The sequence below is a fragment of the Dicentrarchus labrax genome, unplaced genomic scaffold, assembly GCF_905237075.1.
Source record: "Dicentrarchus labrax unplaced genomic scaffold, dlabrax2021, whole genome shotgun sequence".
Taxonomy (NCBI): Eukaryota; Metazoa; Chordata; class Actinopteri; family Moronidae; genus Dicentrarchus; species Dicentrarchus labrax.
Window position 1 is genome coordinate 27,999,611 of NW_026136715.1, and position 21,074 is coordinate 28,020,684.

At 40.6% G+C, this 21,074-nt stretch overlaps 1 protein-coding gene across 8 annotated transcripts in view; it reads left to right on the forward strand.

Moving 5' to 3' along the window:
• Positions 1-1,535: 1,535 nt before the first annotated feature.
• Positions 1,536-21,074, forward strand: part of myt1b (myelin transcription factor 1b) — a 110,364-nt gene continuing 90,825 nt past the window's right edge. For 3 of the 8 annotated variants that reach the window (XM_051425988.1, XM_051425990.1, XM_051425987.1), the window contains exons 1-2: positions 1,741-1,885; positions 3,460-3,575. In XM_051425988.1, coding sequence (XP_051281948.1) covers positions 1,743-1,885; positions 3,460-3,575 — 259 coding nt within the window. In that variant the 5' untranslated portion in view covers positions 1,741-1,742. Of the gene's footprint in view, positions 1,552-1,738; positions 1,886-2,564; positions 2,688-3,459; positions 3,576-21,074 lie in introns of those variants that run through there. The other 5 variants (XM_051425985.1, XM_051425989.1, XM_051425991.1 and 2 more) reach the window with 4 other exon arrangements.

Genomic DNA, 21,074 nt, shown 5'->3' on the forward strand with positions numbered 1-21,074 from the left:
TTGACCACTTATACCGTATATAATTCAGCCAAATTTAGCGCTGTTTTGATTTACGTGTACACATATATCACTTAAATTATTTTTAAGTTGCTTAACTTGTTTGTAGAACCGCTCTGCTACACAAAGCAGATAGAAACACCTATAAAAACTTAAGCATAGAAATAAAAAAAAGGACAGCTATTGACATTTTCAATTTTTATCCCTAAACCACCCCTAAACACACACATAACAAGTTAAGTACTGAAAAAAAAAGTATATTAAATACAGGACTCAAGTAAATGTGCTTTGTTAATGCCCACCCCTGACATCTGGACAAAAAATAAATAATCATAAATAAATAACATAATAAAAAGAAATATATTGCAATGTGGAAAACAGCAGCATCCAACAGTTTGATGTGTCTCTATGAACTAACCACCATCAACTATCTAAGTGTCACATCACTAGAATCTACCATGTCTGAAAGAAAACAAGCAATCAGAGCAAAGACAGATAATTGCTCGTTGAGTCTCATTCCTAGGTTGTCAAAAACCAATGCTGGGAATGAGACTCAACAATCAACTATCTTCAAGCATCCAACCCACAGCCTCTTCCTTTCTGATTGGTTGTTTTCGATAAGGCCCGGTGGATTCTGGTAAATACCATCAGGAGCACTAGGAGGAGCCAGAGGAACCTGATTGTTTCACAGATTATCTGTCTCATGTAGTACTGTCAGGATATAGGGAAAGTTTCAACAAATAGTTATTTTTAGAAAAGTTACCTACTGCAGCTTTGAGGTTAAATGACCTCTATCCTGCCTAAATCCATGTGAATGCAGCATCCGTATAGTGTAGCAGAGCATTTCCAGTGAGTCAGTATGCACAATAGCAGCACCCTGACTCTGTCTGACCTGAATGTAACTGAACCTGAATTAATATAATTGGTAAACCTGTGTTTACTCAACTCTTTCATGTCACAATGGTTATAGCTGTTAATTAAACATGTTGAGCACATAATATCTACATTGGGTTACAAATTTTGCAAAATGTAAGGAAAAAAGTGACCTGATAGATCATTTGGACAACTGTGCAGAACTGTAGTGTTTATAGTAGGTCACTTATAATCCTCTTCTCTGAAGGGTCATAAATAGTTGTAACACCTAAAGCTGTACTCTCATCTAGCTGACCTTTGACCTTACTGGAGGGTGCAAATAAAAAATGTCCGTATGTAGGTGAAAAAACCCCAACATATCCAGAGATACACAAGGCTAATCAGTTAAGTTTCAAGAAGAAGAGGGAAATTAAGAAGTCTGAAATAGTAATCCAGTGTAGTACTGCTTTACAGTGTTCTTTAAGCTCTTTAGTAGATGTTCTGTAACTATTACATGCTATACAAACCACAAACCTGCACACAAATCTTAATACTTCCTCTGCATTTTGTGTTACTTCTCTCTTTTTTCAGATGCTGCACCTCGACCCTCCATCCACATGAGGGCAGGCATTTTCTGCTACAGTGAGCGCCCCAGTCAAAATGAAACCAGCTGAACCACCTCCCGTTTACTGTAAATGAAACGTGAGTTTTCAATTGATGCTGCTGTCAACAACAGGTAGCCGATGGCACAGAAGGCCTTGTTTTGCCTGAATGATTTTGTAGTTTATGAATTGAAATAAAATCCTTTTTATTTTCATTGTTGTTGGCTTACACAGAGCATTTTGCCGTCCTTTTGCTCTATTCAAATGCAGGCAAATGAAGGATCTAGAGACATGACTGAGTTTTACTTTACATGCCAGCTTGCATTTGAATTTCAGGTGCTCTTTGGTGTCTGTTTGTTTAGGGAAATCAGTGCAGTTCCCCACCTGTCCTCAACTCCTCCAGTGTCCAACGGACTCCAACTGACAAAATCCAGGTGAGAGTTTATATTTGGGTTACTTGCTGTGCTGTTATATTTTCACAGGCTGGGAATATATGTGTGTCGTGGATCCTTATGAGTGGAGAATAGCTCCATTCACACATTTTCTAGTACTGTGTTATATATATGTATTTTTTTTTTAGATTTTAAACCTTGCCTCAAGTGGGTCTTGTGACTTTTTGCCACTACATTACTTTCGGTGTAGTCAGCTCACTGAGGAAAAGAGTGTTGTGAGAGGCTGAGAGGAGATACACTAATAGAGTCACAAGGCAGGACAATGGGCAACTGTGTGGGACTACTGGAGTTGCCTGGGGCACAACATTTTGCTAAACGATACACTTTTACTTTGAACTTGCGAGACAATCATGGCTACTTACTTATTGTCTTTTACATTCTTCTTTAAGTATAAACTAGGTCTGCTGTAAAGGCAAACATGATTTGTTTTTACTTTAAAGTCTAAAAAGATAATTTTAACGCATGCTCAGTGGACTTTAAGCCTCTGGCTGTATTTTAGTTTGTGTGACCCCCTTGTTTTGCCCTCCCTCTCACCCCTGAAAGGATACCATTGTGACTTGTTCTCTTCCTCAAATGGTTAAGTGGCAACAAAACTACTCCGAAAACATTCTTTAGGAAAAGAGGAACTTTTTTCTTTTGTTGTCCTGTCATCGTGGCAGATGTTCTATGGCTCAACACTTATTCTCAAAGTTTACAGAACGTTGTAGCTTTTGAGTATTTGAAGAAAAAGTTGCAAATAACTTTTTGAGAAGTGGGAGTTTGTTCAAAGCTTTTGTCAGAAGAGGTAAGTTTCTTACACAAACACACAAACTGAACTTTACACAAGCTAATTAATAATTATTAAGTTAAAAAAACTTTATAATTTCTATATATAATATATATATATATAACACACTATAATGTAGTTATAAGCAGATATTAGGGCATTTTAAGTTTAAGTTGTTTATTAATGTACAGTATTTGTCAGCAATTTCTCCTATGAAGACAAATTTTATATTAATACAACTTTTGTCATTCATTATCTATTTAGACATCAGCCTCCACTTCTAGGTGCCCACAGGGGGAGTTATAGTTGTTGACAAATATATCTGCTTACACATTATTTTGTGTTATAAACTATTTATTAAATGTTTATTTATGTATACTGTTTATAAATGCAAAATAGGTGGACTGCTGATAATTCTTGTTGTACATTTGTACGCTTTTTGCATTAAACGTTTGTGAAGCTACATTAGTCACATTAGAACATTGTTTTGATGTGATGGATAAAAGAAAGCACTTTTACCACAGTTTTTACCACAGTTTTTACCACAGTGAGGACTTTGTATGATGACACGACTTAGAGTGAAATGTATTTTAAAGCTGCTGTAGGTAACTTTTATAAAATCTTTTCATAAAGTCTCATGTAGTACTGTTAAGATATAGTGAAAGTTTCAGCAAATATGACAAAAAGTTATTTTATAAAAGTTACCTACTGCAGCTTTAATTTGAAAACTAAAAAGACTGCACTGTGGCAGACAAAACAACCCCCTGATCTTTTTGAGTTTGGTCTTCAGGCACATGGTGATGTATAGCCGAACTCTTTACCTCAAGTTCAGTGGGTCATCGATAGCTGTTCTCACAAGCTCTGACTGTGACCGGGCCATGAAGGATTGTGAATTAACTGAGAAAGGTAAGATAGATGCCTTACTGTGAAGATGTTTGTTTGTGTGTGTGTGTGTGTGTATGTGTGCACGCACTCTCCAAATTTACCCACTTTAACAGATATATGTAAGGGTACAATTAAATAATTTATTCAAACCAGTATGAACATTACTCCTATATATCGAATAACATATCAATTAGAAATCATTGATTTGATCATTTGATACTTTGGTGCTCATGGTTTCTGTAAAATTAACTGAATGATTGAGTTGTGGACAATCTAACTGATGTAACGATGTGCAGTATCCACATTGACAAAAGTTTATAGTTTAGACATTTATATTTGTGTAGTGATCTAAGCAGCATAGAACTCGCTCAAGCGGGTCACTCGGTGGGCTTGAAGAGGTTTTATACATCCTAGTGAAGGAGACCTGCTTCTCATTGGAATGCTGCTTTTAATTGAAGTTTTAGGTTATATATAATAATAGTCGCATGCTAAAATCTATTCCCAAATAGTCCTACACATTTTTTAATGGTGTTATTTGTGGATCACAAAACACACATTTGTCCCAGCTATTGACTCTCTCTCCGCACCGTGCTGCTGAACTGACTCTGGCCCAGGTGTTGCTGCAGGCTCACACATGGCTGATGACCTTCTGGGTGTCTAGCGGGTGACCCCAGATCAGATTGAGGTTAGCGGCATTTTACACCCCAGTGGCTGCCTATGGCACATTAATCCTCAGATAGCCCTCTTTCTAACACGGTGTGTAAATCTGTGGAGAGGAAAGCTGACCCACACTCTCCTTCAACACCAGGTGCTCAGTCCTCAGTGTTAGTGAAGACAAAACAAAAAACATTTTTATTGTGCTTGGTCTTCAAGAAAGCTTCCTTATATTAGTCATAAAATCAGTGTCTCTTCCTGTCTCTACTGTGTGCTGTTTGAATGCTGTCTGTGCAGAGTTTGACTCTAGAAGGATGTTTTCACATTCATTTGCTGAAAGTGAAACTTTCCACTTTCAGCAAATCTGTGCTCATAGAAAAGCTTACTTTAAGGGGCGGGGCCTACCAGCAGGATTTGTGACATCACAAATAGTCTGGAAGTCATCCTGGTCCAGTATGTAACTTGTACAGTGTGATGTAGAAACTTGAAGCCACCAGTGCACATCCACTGAGAATGGACTTTACAGTGAAGTAGGAGACATCTTGTGTCCAGCAGGAAAACTTTAGAAATCAACAACATTTGTATATTCAGAGATTCTGGAGGTTTTAATGAGGTGGAAGGAGGAGATGACATTTGAAGGGTCTTCCACTAATCGGAAGGTATGTCGAAGTATCCTTGAGCAAGATACAGAACTCTGAATGTGTATGAATGAGTTAGTTTCTGTTCGATGGACTTTGCCATCACTTAGTGAATGTGTGCGAAAGGGCGAATGTGGCACGTAGTGTAAAAGCGAGTGGTTGGAAGTATACAAGTACAGGTCCATTTACCATCCATCCATTACACATTATTGTTCCAAACAGACTATTTGTATATGTCATAATACATCTCTGGGATCTTTAAGTAATTTATGAATTAATTTAGCAGCAACAGTATAAATATATATGGAAATATGGACTCTCAGCTTCTTCACTTATATTATACATTATATTATATTTTTCACCATCTCCACAACTCTATGACATTTTTATAGATGATGTCTGTGCAAGGTATACAGAGTAGAGAGGGTGTAGGAGAAGGCATAGTGTGGCTGTGAAGAAATGTAGGGTGTGTGTGTGTATTTTATCCATTCAGTACATTTGCATGAATCTACATATGTTTTGTATATTTTGTGCCACACTGGGAGATAGAAGGAAGGAGAGAGCATGTAGTGTATGTTTTGTGGCGTGCACTTATCATAAAACAACTCTTAGACAAAGTGTGACAGTGTTTACTGCTGCTGTGCTTTTAGCAAATATCCATCTTTACCTCTGTGTCGTTATCACTTATTATGGATTCACAAACCACAAACCACAAACAACACACACACACACACACACACACACACACACACACACACACACACACACACACACACACAGTAAACTGCCCCTATACTCATTCCAATTGACACACTCGGTTTAGCTTTGTGAGAGATTGTGTGTTTGTATGTGCATCTGTGAGTGTGTGTGTGCATTTGCTTGTGTGTGTGTGTGAGCCCAGTAGACTGAGTTATGAGCATGAATGGAATGAATGGTATTTGACCATGTGCATTGTGTTTTATGAGATGAGCAGGCTTTAATGACTCTGTCACCAGTAAATGGGCTCTGATTTGTAGCACAGCTGTCGCTCCACACTCTGATCAACTCAGGCCTTCTGGCACACACACACACACACACACACACACACACACACACACACACACACACACAATACACACACAGAATTAGCAAATATTCAGCGCGTACCCCACACCTAAACATCCATATTAAACCATACATGCTAACGGTGCAGCTCATCTAGATTGGGATTCTGGCACAAACAGTCTCATTAACATGTGTTGTCGATACAGAAAGTAATTGCAATCTGAAGTCTAATCAGAGAGAAATTACAGCTGTTCAGATGCAGGCAGCAGTCAGACATTAGATCTCATATCCAATCAATGCACCTATTCCTCAGAGATCACACTGATCTATAACGTGGTATTGGTATGTGTGGCTTCAATCCCATTTTTTTGTGGATACAGTGCAGATGGAGTTGTGTTATTCATTAACACACTGTGTGGATGTAGCAGGGAGGCTGTGGTTGGGGTAGCAGGGTGGTGTCGCAAGGTCCTCTTCAACCAAAGAACCAATGTTTCCATGTTTCCAAACATCTACCCTGCTGAGGTATCCTCCAAGGGGTCTGTTCTATGGCTGAGTGTTTACTTTTCCTGTTGAGGAAGGGCAAATGGAAAAACAATCTGACTGTAGGAATCAATAACGTATCACAACAGTGAAGCATTGTAAGCTTGGTAATTTAATCTCTGCCTGGGTAAAGGATCTGGTGCAGGTTTAGTTTCCCATGGAAGACAGGGCCTGTTTGGTTAATAAAGAACTTTTAAAATAGAGTATTTCTTAAAGGATCAGTGTGTAGGATTCATTGGCATCTAGTGGTGAAGTTGCAGATTGCAACCAACTTGAATACCCCTTGCCTTCTAAATGTGTAGTTGCCACAAAACTCATGAAAAACGCAAAAGACCTTATCTAAAGCCAGTGTTTGGTTTGTCTGTTCTGGGCTACTGTAGAAACCATACACTATATAATTAAAAAAGGACATAGTAAACGGGAAAATTAGCTATAGAGAGCAAAACCGTGTATTTGTGGTGGGTGACTTACTGCCATAAAGCATTACATACTTGCTCCTACCTAGAGTAAAAAATTACAAAGTGCAAGAACAGGTATGTGGGCCTTGAGTTGGGAATGACAGAGCCACCATTCACCCTGTTACAAACTTCTAGTTGCAGATTGCAACTATCTGAGCACCGCTTGTGTCTGTATTTGACGACCTGGGAATAAGAATAGAATGTGAAGTTTGAGAAAGTACGGTGGCTGCAACAGTGCAGCAGTGTTTGGTTTGTCCATTCTGGGCTACTGTAGAAACATGGAAGGCAACTGTAGATAAAAACAGGTCAGTCTAAGGTAACAAAAACGCTACTAAATGAAAACATACCTATGAATATTATAGTCCATTTCTGACAAAAGAAGCATCATACACTTACATGTAACCTTTTTTTCCTTTCAGTAGCTCCTCCTATGTTTGTTTACCATCTTTTTTAAACTCTTTGGAGAATGGACTATGGGTAACTCTCTCTGGCAAAGTCTGCAGAAATAGCCCTCATAAACTTACCAGGAACGTGGCTCAAAATCCATGTGTCCATGTGGAATGTGGAGATTGTATTGGTAAATGGTAAATGGTAAATGGAGCTGTACTTGTATAGCGCCTTTCTAGTCTTCCGACCACTCAAAGCACACTATTGGGCCCTAGTTTCCAGGGCAAGCCAGATTATAGGTTACTCTATAAGGTGTGCCCCATGTAGTCCTTACTGCTGCAGCCTGGGTGCGATTCCAACCTGCGGGCCTTTGCTGCATGTCATTCCTCCTCTCTTTATCTCTCCCCTTTCCCGTCTATCGTCACCTGTTCTATCAAATACAGGCAAAAAAAGGATGGTCAAAATGGAAGCAGCAGATGCCAAGATATCCCTACTTTTAGTATGCAGCTGTTAAAATGAAAGATCCTACATTTCCCATAATGCAACTGAATAGCATTTTTTAAATCATAGACCTCTCTGCCACAAAGTATACACTACTAATTATATTACTTTTCTGCTGCTCCCCACAAAACTGGTTATGGTGTCCTTTTCCCCCAAAAAAGTAATAGAATACTTCCAGCTGCTGAATGTTTCCATCTTCCAAATTAGTTTCCTCCACGATTCCAAAATGAATCCAAGGATGGGATTGGATTGTTGGATTTCAAATCAGTAGCAGGTGAGAACAAAAGTAAGTTTGTAACCATTATTTTTGTGGTGTAACTGTAATATTATTACTGAAATGTATTAGTAATTAGTTACAGGCTTAGTCATTTTCCCAGGCTGTATGATACTCCCTGTGACAGGAAAACTAAACTTAATGTATAAATAAGCTTTATGACTTTTAGCTCAGCTAAATTGTGATTCTTTTTACATGTTTGGTAGATTTGTCGGTTTGGTTCTCTGGTGATGTCCCTGCTCAAGGCTGGGATTGAGTGTTGTTATTATAACCTCTCACCAGCAGATGTCACTGTTGCAAAGTATTTTGTGTTCCAGGCTTGGAGTCCACTGTTAGTCGTTCCTCTCCTCCTCACTTCACTGCATCAACTTGCAGACGTTCAAACGATTGCATTGATCTATCCATCCGTCTTGTTTACTCTGCAGACTTAGAGCTTGCTGACAGTGTAACAGGTGTGCCCTTTCGATTTCGGGGAAATGTCAGTTCAATCCTACGATGATGTGTATGAAGTGTGTGTGTGTGTGTGTGTGTGTGTGTGTGTGTGTGTGTGTGTGTGTGTGTGTGTGTGTGTGAACTCAAAGCTGGCCTGTACACTATCAAGTTTGAAATAATTTCCCATGCTGTGCTCTCTCTCAGTCTAACATAATTTGTGTCTTTTACTCTCTTGTCTTCTCTCTGTTCATTTAGTGGCAAGCCGCAGCAGCAATTCCGCTCCTGTACGCTGCACCTTGTTGACTTTAGCCTCATTATAAGGCCAAATGAATATGACGAGTTGTGACATTAGGCTACAGCTGGAACAAATGTGCCAGCCGCTCACTCTCCAACCTGGCCAATTTCTCTCTCTCTCAAACACACACACACACACAAACATGTGCTCACTTATTTTTCAGGGAAGGGCTTGGTGGGGTTGATGGGTTTGCAACAATATTGGAAATGTAGATGGGCCTGTGTTTTGAATTGGATTGCACGCTTTGATGCAGAGACAGATTGTAAACTGTGATTTTATTAAATCCTTCATTAGGATTCATCAGTGAGATTGGATCAGAAAAAGGTCACTGTGCAGATGCGCCCCCCACATCTCTCCTCTTTGCTCCATCCCCCCTTATATTTTCCCTCCTCCCCTTTCTCTCATGTTTACCCCCCTCTTTCCTTCTCTCTCTCTCTCTCTGCTTCCCCTCAGCAAAGCATAGGGGGCCTCGCTCTCACCCACCATCACTCCCCGATGCTCTCTCTCTTCCCTCGCAAGCCCTTGCCCGAAACAAATTTGCGATGAAAATGGGGAAAAATGATCATCATGGGCCTGCTAGAGAAACACAAGGTGAAAGTGACATTACCCCCCCCTCCTCACACACCGCCCTGAACCCCCCCCCCTCACAGCCATCTAGTCTGGCGCCAGTGGGACGCCCGTGCCACAAATCATTTGTATACTCTCATTTCTGCGAGCGGGCCACGATGTTGCTTACTGCTTAGCGAACAGATGACTTTCAGAAAGAGGAGTGAATTGGGAGGGAGGGATGAAGAGATGGGGAGATGAGAAAAGAGGAGCAGGAGGGAGGCAGGGAGGGAGCAAGGGAGGAGGGGGAGGTGTGGCAATTTGCCGGCATGCGAGGACGTCTGTGGGAGTTGGATCTGAAATTGAGAGGGAAATTGTGTGCACCATATGTCAAGTTCTGCAAAGGAGGTTTTCATTGTGCACCTATAGTGTGTGTGTGTACATGTACGTGTGTGTGTGTGTGTGTGTGTGTGTGTGTGTGTGTGTGTGTGTGTGTGTGTGTACATGTACGTGTGTGTGTTTTCTGTTTCAAAATGAAGCATCTGGGTTGTTTATTGAATCACCTTCACCATTGTCTGTATTCCCCGCTATTATCACTGAAAGAGCTGCAGCCCACCCTAACAACATGGAAATGGGAAATGTGGTGCACATATTGTCTGTAGCTAGTGTTTGGTCATCTTTGTCTGTCTCACATGTACACACACACACACACACACACACACACACACACACACACATCCTTCCCCCACCCCCGCCCAATGTGAGACATCATGATTCTTCTGGTACACTGAATACATTCTCCATGCAGTCTGAGCATTGGATCATGCAGACAAACATGTGACATAACCAGGAAAAAGAATATAATTTCACCTCCCCTACACACAAACACACACACACGCACACACACACACGCACACATGCATACACACACCTACACACACGCATACACACACACACACACACACACACACACACACACACACACACACACACACACACACGTACACATACACACACACACGTACACACACACACACGTACACACACACACACGTACACACACACACACACAAATCCCCAGGTTCATAAACTCACCTATACGTGCATGCATGCATAGGTACGCGTTCACCTTCATGTGCACACAAACACTCTCTATGTATGTGTGCCTCCAACCCCCCATACACACACAAACACACACCCAGATTCTCACACTGACACAGAAATATGCACATGCAGACACTCATGCACACACTCGTGCACACAAACATCACCTTCCTGCATAAACGTAAACAGCCTTTCACCATCTCTCTCTCATCCGCAGCCCACCCACTTACACGTACATACAAACTCACAGTCAGGTTCATGTAGAGTAAATATAGAGCGGAGACACTGTGGCACAGTGACCTGCAGAGGAACCCGCACACTTTGCCTGCTAGTTCCACAGGGCCCTGTGCTTTCAGGAAAGCCATGCAGTATTCATGGCTCAGTCACAGGGATACGCCAGGCAGGATGGTAGTAACAGCAAACATGGTGGAAGTGCGCTGCAAGCGGCTCAGCAGGGCTCTGTTACACAATACACACCACAGATATGATGTGTGTTTTTGTGTTCGCTGTGTGATCTGTGAAGAAGAATGCCTTCCTTCCACAAATATTGATATTTGATAAATCAGATTCTTTTTTTGTATGAATGTGTATTTATATAATATTACACATGTGCTTGTGTGTGTGCTGCCTGTCTTGTATGTGTGGTCAGATGTTCATGTTTCATGTGTTTGTATGTGTCCTCTTTATGCTCCACTGCCTGCTTTGAGAAATGGGTCCATTTCTCATTATTACCCCAAAGGCTGTCTGAGCAGAGACTGTCTCAAAAACACACGTACACACATACACATGCACACACACACACACACACACACACACACACACACACACACACACACACACACACACACACACACACACACACAGAGACAGACAGAGGGAGCTCCCTGTGACCCACATTCATCAGATCCAACCCCATGGGGCCTCCAGGGAGCTTTAGGGGAGTCGTGCCCTCAGCATGGTGCATCGTGGCAGGGTCTTGACTCTGAGATATGCAACCCCTTAACCCTGGTGCTTCCACCCAGAGGAGCAACTGATAAAGGATGGCTTCATATTTGTTCAAGTCTATCATAATACAGTACTCAAACATCCAAATGTACATGGAAATAGTTTTTGGTTGTTCCTTCGAACAAAATCTACTGTCAGGTTCGTCAAGTTCAGCCAAAGTTAACATGAGGCTTCAGCAGTCTGAGTACGTATAATGTTTACCAACAAATGGAAATTTTGCCCTGATGATCAGGTCAGCGGATCACCAAAGTTATTACAATTAATCCTGAGGGATGTCTACCAAATTTTGTGAAAATCCAACCCATAGTTCTTTTAGAGACTTTTAATTTAAGACTACAAATGTCAACCTCATGGTGGCACAAGAGGAAAAGTCAGGAGATCACCAAAGTAAGTAGGATTCATCCTCTGAGAACCATCCAAGTCTGTCCAATTTGCAAATCCATCTTGTAGATGATATACTTTGCTTGACCATGGATATCTGTACCAAATTTCATAGAAATCCATCATAGACTAACCAATGTTGTTATCCTTAGAGCAGGGGTACCCAAACTATTGCTCTTAATGGTGGGTCATGGGCCAACAGCAAACAACTATTGTATTGTTAAGATGCACAATGGTACTAGAATCCCAGGTTCCCTTAATTGACTTACTTACTCCCCGCTGTGCTCTTATTATTATATTATTAGCTCTTAATATATACAGCATATATATTATGTATTTTTTTTATTATTATTATTTTAGCTATAAACATCTGGCAGGCCAAATCGAACCAACTTGGGGCACCTCTGCTCTAGAGCTATGCAGCTAGCGTGGCTAAAAACTCATAGATACAGTTTTAAAGTGCAGTGCCTCTCCAAACTGAACTTAATGTAATTACGGGAGGACCTGTAAGTCCACAGAAAAACTACAGGTAACCAAGTTTGTAAGCTCGTCATTGTAAATGAGAATTGGTTATCAATTGATGTATCTGGATAAATAAAGGTAAAATAAATAAATAATTATTACATGTACATAGACACTCTGGCCCGAATAGGACTAAAAAGGTGCCAGTACCCTAATTCTGTACAACCCTAACCCTAAACACATCATAACGCTAACCCTAATTTTTGGGCATTATTCTCTTTTGTTTCTCTGTTCTTAGTATTAAGCTAGCTATGTGTTTATATGGAGATGCTGTGGCACAGGCGTTTTGGAGTCCCTCACCAGCATTGCTGTACGCAGGGTTTTAGAAATACGGTGGTCCAAACACTGAACTTGCTAGGGGAGTTTGGGGCATCAAAGCATCAAAGTAGTTATTTTTAAGCCATTATTTCACAACTTTAATAGCATACCCCTTGTAAAAAATACTGAGGTCCAGACCATGGTGACCTCAGTGGTGGGTAAGGTCGGGCTCACTAGAGGTGGCAGTACTCAATAACAAATAAGGGTACAAAAATCAGAAGAGCCGGTACTCCGGTCCATTTCAGGCACTGCTCTGAAAAGGATTAAATCCCTGATCAGTGCAGGTAATATTGAATGGTAAATGGTAAATGGACCTGTACTTGTATAGCACCTTTCTAGTCATCAGACCACTCAAAGCACTTTTACACTACATGCCACATTCACCCTTTCACACACATTCACTCAGTGATGGCAAAGTCCATTGAACAGAAACTAACTCATTCACACACATTCACACACTGATGCACAGCATCAGGAGCAATTAGGGGTTCAGTATCTTGCTCAAGGATACTTCGACATGTGGCACCAGGATCCGGGGATCAAACCCACAACCTTCCGATTAAGGAACGACCCGCTCTGCCTCTGAGTCACTGCACATCCCTTTAGGGAAATAAATCCTGTCTGAATGGGGTTTAACAGTTGAAAAGATGTTAACTACCTTTAATAAATATTTTAAACCTTGATAAGAAGGGTGTTCAGATTTTAAAAAATCATATTGCTCAGGTCAGTACCATACTAACAGAAAACCACACTACACGACCATCGTAGTTCACCAACAGAGCAGTGCCTCCATTGTCAGTGAAGTGGAAGTATGTTTGATTTGAATTTTCTTTAACACATTTCACATGAATTGGCTGTGAGTTAAAACAAAAATAACACTTATTTCCAGCAATAAAGAAGCCCAGTCAGCTAAACACAGAAATCTTTCTCCAGCAAACAAATAAACTACTGAAGCGTCATTAGAGCAATAACAAGTCATTTGTATACAGTTTTACAATAAGGGGTTCTCAGATAGAGTTGTTTTTGTAGGGTCTCCTCTCTATGAAATGCCATTTCTGGGGAAAAGTATTGTTTCCGAACTTTCCCAAAGTCTCGCTGAGTCAAAAGTGAATTGAGACAAAGTTTGTTTATGTCCTCATTATGGATGTGGAACGCATCTTCCACCAGCACACAGTGTTTTAAGAGACGCTTTGTGTGAGCTCAGGTGTCACACAAAGTTGTCTTGTTTTGCAACAGAGCGCCGCTTGTGACAAACTGCAAACTTTTCAACCAAGTTAGAGAATAGGCACTTTGATAACTTGAATCTTTAGTTTGGTGCCTTCCTTTCTCAGACCAGGTGGGCACCATTGAGAGGGAAATCTCTTCTTGGAGGGTGTAAGTTTGGGGTTGTAACTCATGAACGGGACGGCTTTGAAAACACACAGGCTGCTGAGTGAGTGAGTTTTGTAGACACTGAGCTCCTTTGCGGTTGCGTTCTTCAGCCCTCATGAATAATTCGGCAGCGGTGCTTGTCACTGTCGTCGTTGTTGTTGTTGTCGGCTGTGGTGTCACTCCTGTCTGAGAGAGACGGAGGAGACAGAGGACTCTTTACACTTCAGTCTCCTCTGCACTTCCTCTTTCATTCACAGGGAGAGGAAGCGGCAGGGCTGTGTGCTGAGTGTGTATGAGAGGAAGAGAGAGGGAGAGATAGAGAGAAATCATGTCTGGCTGTCTGGCATAATGGCCTGTTTGTGCCTCAGTAATGGTTTGAAGGAAGGAGGCGACGCAGGCAGGGAAGGAGCAACAGAGGTCCTAAGTGAAGAAAAAACTCTTGCCTTCTTGTTTTTGTATCTGCATGTGTTCATTTTCCAGCAATTTTAAAGGAATAGTTTCACATTTTAGGAACTACTCATTCGCTTTTTTTGTTGAGAGTGAGAGCGATTGATACTACTCTCATGTCCGTACATGGAATATTAAGCTATTGGTGTTTTCACTAGCACTCACTGAACCAACCAGCCATTTCTGCTGCAGTGATGGAGGCCTGGCAAGAAATAGAGACCTCTTTATGCCACTGTGACATTACAAATCAAGCTGTCCATCATTGTCAGTGTCTACAAGTCGAAAGAAGTAACTTCAGTGCAGAGGATGTTAAGTACACAACCGCATACACACATAGCTGCTGCTGCTGCTGGGTTGCTGAGAGTATATCTTTTATGAGGCCAAGACTGGCCTGTTGGAGGAGAAATGAACACCTGTGTGTGTGTATCATTTATGATTTCCACAAATGCAGCTTTCTACCTTCCTCCTCTCTCAAGTTTGCTTGTACTTAAATATCGACCAGTGTTGGACACAAAGGATTTGCCAATTCCAGTTTTTCTCCCCTCTAACCACTGCTATTTAGCATTTATAAAGGTTACTTTAACCACTACTGTTTGGCATTTATAAGCCATATATAACAACACTTAATAAATGATTTATAACACACAATAATGTAATTGTAAGAAGATATAAGAATATTATTATTATTAAGTGTTTATGAATGCATTTGTTGACAATTATAACTTCTATGAAACAGTTGTATTAAGAGTTAATTAATGATTGATAGTATAGTATAACATTCTTTTGTGATATCTTGTTGTACCTCCACTTCTGTACTCTACTTTTTTGCACTACATTCCCCTATGCTGCTGTGTCAATTTTGAATTTCTCCTAAGGGGGATCAATAAAGGTACATCTTATCTTAGCTGTAATCATATTAATTACTACACACAAACAAATCTTCACTGGCTTTAACTGTTTATAAATGTGTTCAAAACTCCTGAAGACATGTTCATGGTTCATTCTTCATATCTGAAGTAAGCTTAACAGCAGATTATTATATATATAGTCAGCGAAAATGCAAGTATTTGGAAAAATGTCTGTAGATTTATTATTATTATTATTATTATTATTATTATTATTATTATTATTATTATAATAATAACCTGCTGGGTTTGGGCCCAAAACTCCTGTTGTAGGTCAGACTCAGTTTAGGCTTGGACATAATAATGTATAATATTTGATTAATAATGCATTCAACTGCAATTAATTAATTTGTTATTTATTTGTTGTAATAATAATATGTACTATATTATATGCACAATGTAGCTAACTTTAGCTTCTAATAAACTATTCAAATTAATTATTTTAAGAGAAAATTCAGGTTCGGGTTGGGTTTAGGGCCCAAAACTGCTTTCATGGTTCGGGCTCAATTCGGACTCACCAATTTTTTTGGGGCCCGATCAAAGCTCTACTTCATCTAATCTATCTTTTTTTTTTTTTTTTTTTTTTTTTTTAAGAATTTAAAGGTTTTCCTTTCCTTCAGAGTAAAACCTCTGAAACACTATACACCCACACACACACACACACGCACACACACGCACACACATACACTGCAGTAAGTACACCTCTGAAATCAAGTGAACACAATGCAGGACAAAATGAATGAGAATAGAGAGGGGGTGATGAAAGGTGTGTGTGGCTGGGTGGGATCGAGGGGGGAGGGGGGGATGAGGTTCTATTTGCATGTAAATAGCCAAACCCACCAGTTCTCCACTACGGGGATTACACAGAGCATTCTGGGATTGCCTGGGCTTGTTTGTCATCCATCAGCAGAGAGGAGGAGAGGACGGCGGTCAGCGTGGTCAAAAACACCGGGGGGGCTGGACGGAGAGGAGAAGAAAGAGGGAGAGAGTTGTTAAATGGATTCTCCATCTTCAACAACAAAACACATATCAAGGACAGAGGACAGACAGTGAACTCACTTTCACTTCCTGCCCTCTGACTGCTACACCCCCCCCCCCGTCTCCCCCTCTTTCTCTCTCACCTCTTAATTCAAATTTTAATTCTTTCCTTGACCTTTTGCCCTTTTTTCCCTCTTCATTTTTCTTTCGTCTTCTTGAGTCCCTCCATTATTACTCTGTCCCTCACTCACTCACTCACTCACACTCTCTCTACCGCCCCCTCCCTCCATCACATCCACACTCATTCACCACTTTCCTCAGTCATTCCCTCACTCTCCCCCTCCATGTCTTCCCACCATCCCCGTCTCTATCTTCCCCATCTTTCTCCGTACTTTGCCTTCCATCTCATGCTATTTCCCATAACTCTGTTTTACACGCCCCCCTCCCCATTCCTCCACCCCCCTTTTTCTCTTTCTGTCTCTTCTTCAATTTCCCTGGTGGACTCTTACAGTAAACCGCCTGCGTAATTTAAATGCAGTGCCTTCCTTTTTCAAATAGATGGCGTGCAGGACAGGAGGAGGGATAGGAGAAAAAAGAGTGGGGGGGGGGGAGCAATGAATCCCATTATCACGTATATAGCAAAAGGGTTTAGAGGGCAGACTTTACACACAGAGGCCTCAATAAGCTAAATAATCCAACTTGGATCATGTTGTCAACCCTACAGAAGCACTTCGAGGGTCTTATTTGCTCGTAAGTTTCAGTTTGTTTGTTCTTTTTGTTCTTTTCATGCCATGCATTCTTTGCAGGATCTGTCTATCCATTGAAATACGTGTGTGTGTGCATCCAGGCCAGAGGCTCTCATCATAATGTTTTACCTTGACTTCCTGTCCAAACTGATCCCGTGTCTCAAGAGCCTTCTAGCACACAAACACATCCACATACACACACTCATGTGAACTAGAGGTGTTCATTATGTACAAAGTAATACGTTAAAGCTGCAGTAGGTAACCTTTATAAAATAACTTTTTGTCATATTTGCTGAAACTTTCACTATATCCTGACAGTAGTACCTGAGACAGATAATCTGTGAAACAATCAGGTTCCTCTGGCTCCTCCTAGTGCTCCTAATGGTATTTGAAAATATCCACCAGACCTGAATGCAAACAACCAATCAAAGCAGAATATTGTATCTATAAAATATGATCCAGTTTCACCCAAATCACTAATAAAGTAGCTTGAACCAGAAGCACACTGAGCGTACTGCTGAACTGAAGTCAGTCAGAATCAACGCCTAGCATTGTGGCGGTATGAATGGTGATGTGTTCGCTTACTGTTGTGAATATGAAGTGCAACTGAATGGAGATGTGCTGATTGACGCCGGACATGCACTGTATGATTTGAGCCTGTGTTTGACCTCACTTCTGAGCTGCACAACTCATTTTAGAGTCAGACTGAATTTCAGCTTTATGGGCATTGTTTGCGTCCGAAAGTCATCTTGTGGACGGTGGTGGTTGAGCTGTGGCAACAGCATGCAACGGAGAGTCTGTATATGCCAGAGCTTTTTTATTGAGATGTTTTGACAATCGAGGAAAGAATGACACTTGCCTTGTTAGCAATTGGTAGCAAACAAACTCTGAACTCTGCCTCTGGGCTTTCAAATGAAACCTTTTTGACAATTGTCAATAGCGGGAGTGGTCCTCCTTTTTATTTTTTATTATACATATAGTGTGAGCACATAAATGGGGAGCTTTGGCTTTACACTGCAGACTTGTTGAGTTGGAATTAAACAACACATTTTCTAAAATCATACAGTATATGCCCGGCTTAACTATCACACATACTGAAGTTCACTTGAACTGATGCATCCATGAAACAATTTGCGTGAGCAATGTGATTCATTATTTATACCTCTGTTTGTGTGACAGTTTTCACTGATGTGCCTGCTTGTGTTAGAGTCAAGTCTTACTGTCAGTAGTCCACAGCATGATTTAGTACTTCTCTTCCTGGCCTTAAAGACATTATTAATGGGACTCTGTGTGTGTTGGAGTCAGTGACCCCTCTCCCATTATTGATCTGGTTTCCCTATCTTGTCTCCCTGCATCTGTTTCTCTTTCCATCTGTTTCCTCTTTGATGTAAACACTGCCCGTCAATAACACACATCCAGCAAATGAAGAGGACTTTGCCATTTACTGTAAATAACTGGAGTCTTTTGTTTTTTTTCTCTTTCTGAAGAGCATTAGTTACTCTTGCGTCAGTCTTTTGTTGTTTTGATCATTTCACTCTGTTTCCCTTCTGTTATCACTGCATTGTATTAGTGCAGGATCATTCATTTTCTTTTACAAAATGTGATTTTCTCCCTTAAGGACTAATTAGCCTTGTTGCAACTGCAGGGCCAAACAGGCATAACCAGAGTTTACTCATTATTTATGCCACTAACTTTTCCTGTAAAACAATGTATCTGCCTTGCCATATCTTTTTTGCCAAAGGAGATGATTTATCTGCTTGGACGGTGGTTTCAAATGAGTAAACTCTTGTTATTTACTAGCGCAGGTATAAACACATGCAACAATTGGAACCTGCCGGGAGAAAAATATCCACCAAGACACTTTTCAAGGCTGTCTGGACTTACATAAAGGCCCCAGCGACTTGAAGACATAAATCCTGATGTAGTAGCTGATTGTTGATTTTCTGCACACAGAGGTAGATGCTGACGGAGTGCTCGTATTCTGTCTTTTCACACATGGAATACCTAACTTTGTAGGCTTCATCTGTCTGTTACAATGGCAGCAGAGGTGTCCATTAAAGTCCAAACATTTGTTATAGCTTTATTCAGGCATAACAGGTGATCTATGGAAAGAGACACAATGCACCATTGCGTAAGAGGGAGAGAAGCTGAAAAGTAATGATGAAGGAGGAAGAAAGTAATGAAGAGTGGAAGAGATGCTTGTTGCTTGCTCCTCAAATGTTCTCATTAATTTATGCCCCGCAAGACATTCAGTCACTCAGTAGATTTTCTAACCACCAGTAGTGCTATAGCGCAAAGTTTTTTACTAATGGGATTTTGATTGTAATGCGCATACACATATATTTGACACGACTGCCACAGTTGGTGGTGGTAACACTCAAAGAGGCCTAGCAGTGCACTAACAAAGGAAACAAAGGACGTGAAGAAGACAAACATAGATGTAAACAATGCAGGATTTCATTTTTGTTTTATGTGGAAAGAAATGCAAGAAATGTGCTAGCAGACTGTAGCTTATTTACATGTCGAGCAGACACAGAAACACGAGCATACTTTTGCTGTCTTTTTAAGCTTTGCTTTACTTCTCTGCCAACTCCTAAGAGAAATATCTGGCTCTTTGCTAAATGCTGGTTGCTAACTCTGTCTGTCTGCTGTTTTGGTGCTGTGCAAGCTGTGTACAGTGGGTAACATGAGAATGAACCAAAACATTAAAGCTAAACAATGACTTAAAAGACGCTGAAGTGGCGCTTTTGTAATATAATAATTCTCAATAATAATAAATAATAATAATTTGATAATTCTCTGTGGGTTCAACACTACAAGTGACACCTTTCATATTACACGCAGTCATTTGATCCATTGTTAATATAGAAATATTGCTTGTAGCGACTTTAATAAGGTGAACATTTATTCTCTTTGTATTAAACCTTGTGCTGCTGCAGTCTTTAATCTGACAGCATTCAGGCTTGTGCCATGTTGGAAATGTTACAGGCCCATTTAGTAAGATTGCAGTTGCAGTGACTTTTACATAGAAGTAGCTCTTATTCAAACATGGGTCAACATGTTAAATTTCCCTCACACTTACATATCCAGCATGTCTGAAAATGACTTTATGGTACCTGATGGAAGAAGATGTTGCCACTGAATTTTTGGGATTATTTATATTTAACCCCTTAAAACGACTCATCTTTGCCCTCTTCATATGGACATAAACTCTTAAATTTAAAATGCCTCCTGATGGCATCATCGCATGGACATATTGGACTGACGGCATGGGTTGACTCAGTTCTCCTCATGTGGTATGAGTAAGTCAAAGTTCCTGTAAGTAAGTGTGTGTGTGTGTGTGTGTGCGTTTAACTTCACCCCTCAGTGCTATGTATAAACCACAGTTGCCCCAACAAGCCATATGGTCCGGTCCTAATCTGAGCCTCATCCTGCTGATAGCACTGAGATTGACTTCTGTAATTAGATCTGATCTTGGGCTACTGGTCACATTGAGAGGAAACAAATTGGGCCTGGAGGTGGATTTCAAACACATTTTAGTCAAAGAAGCACTTTTGGGTAACTGGCAAAGCCAGTGCGTCCCCACAAACACATTTTCAATTTAGCATGTGCAGTTTTAAGTGAAATCTGAAGACACTGTCAAATTATTATATATATATATTTTTTTTTTTCAGTAGCATCTTTTAAGGTTTCCCTTGTCAGGGAATATTGATGGATGGGGCCCATTGTTCAGATCTAATATTCTAATGCCTCTGTAGCAGTAAACCTTTCCTCTCACATGTCATGACCGTCGAGTGATCTCTCCCTGCCCTCTAGCCATCTTTTCATTGTCTCTCCACCTTGATTGTTCCTCCATCTTTACAAGCTCTGCGGTGAATAGATAGGGTTATAGCTGTACTCTGGGGGCCTCTTCTCTCTCAGTTTCTTTCTCTTTCTCTGCTTCAGATTCTTTCTTTATGTCTATCTGCAGCTCA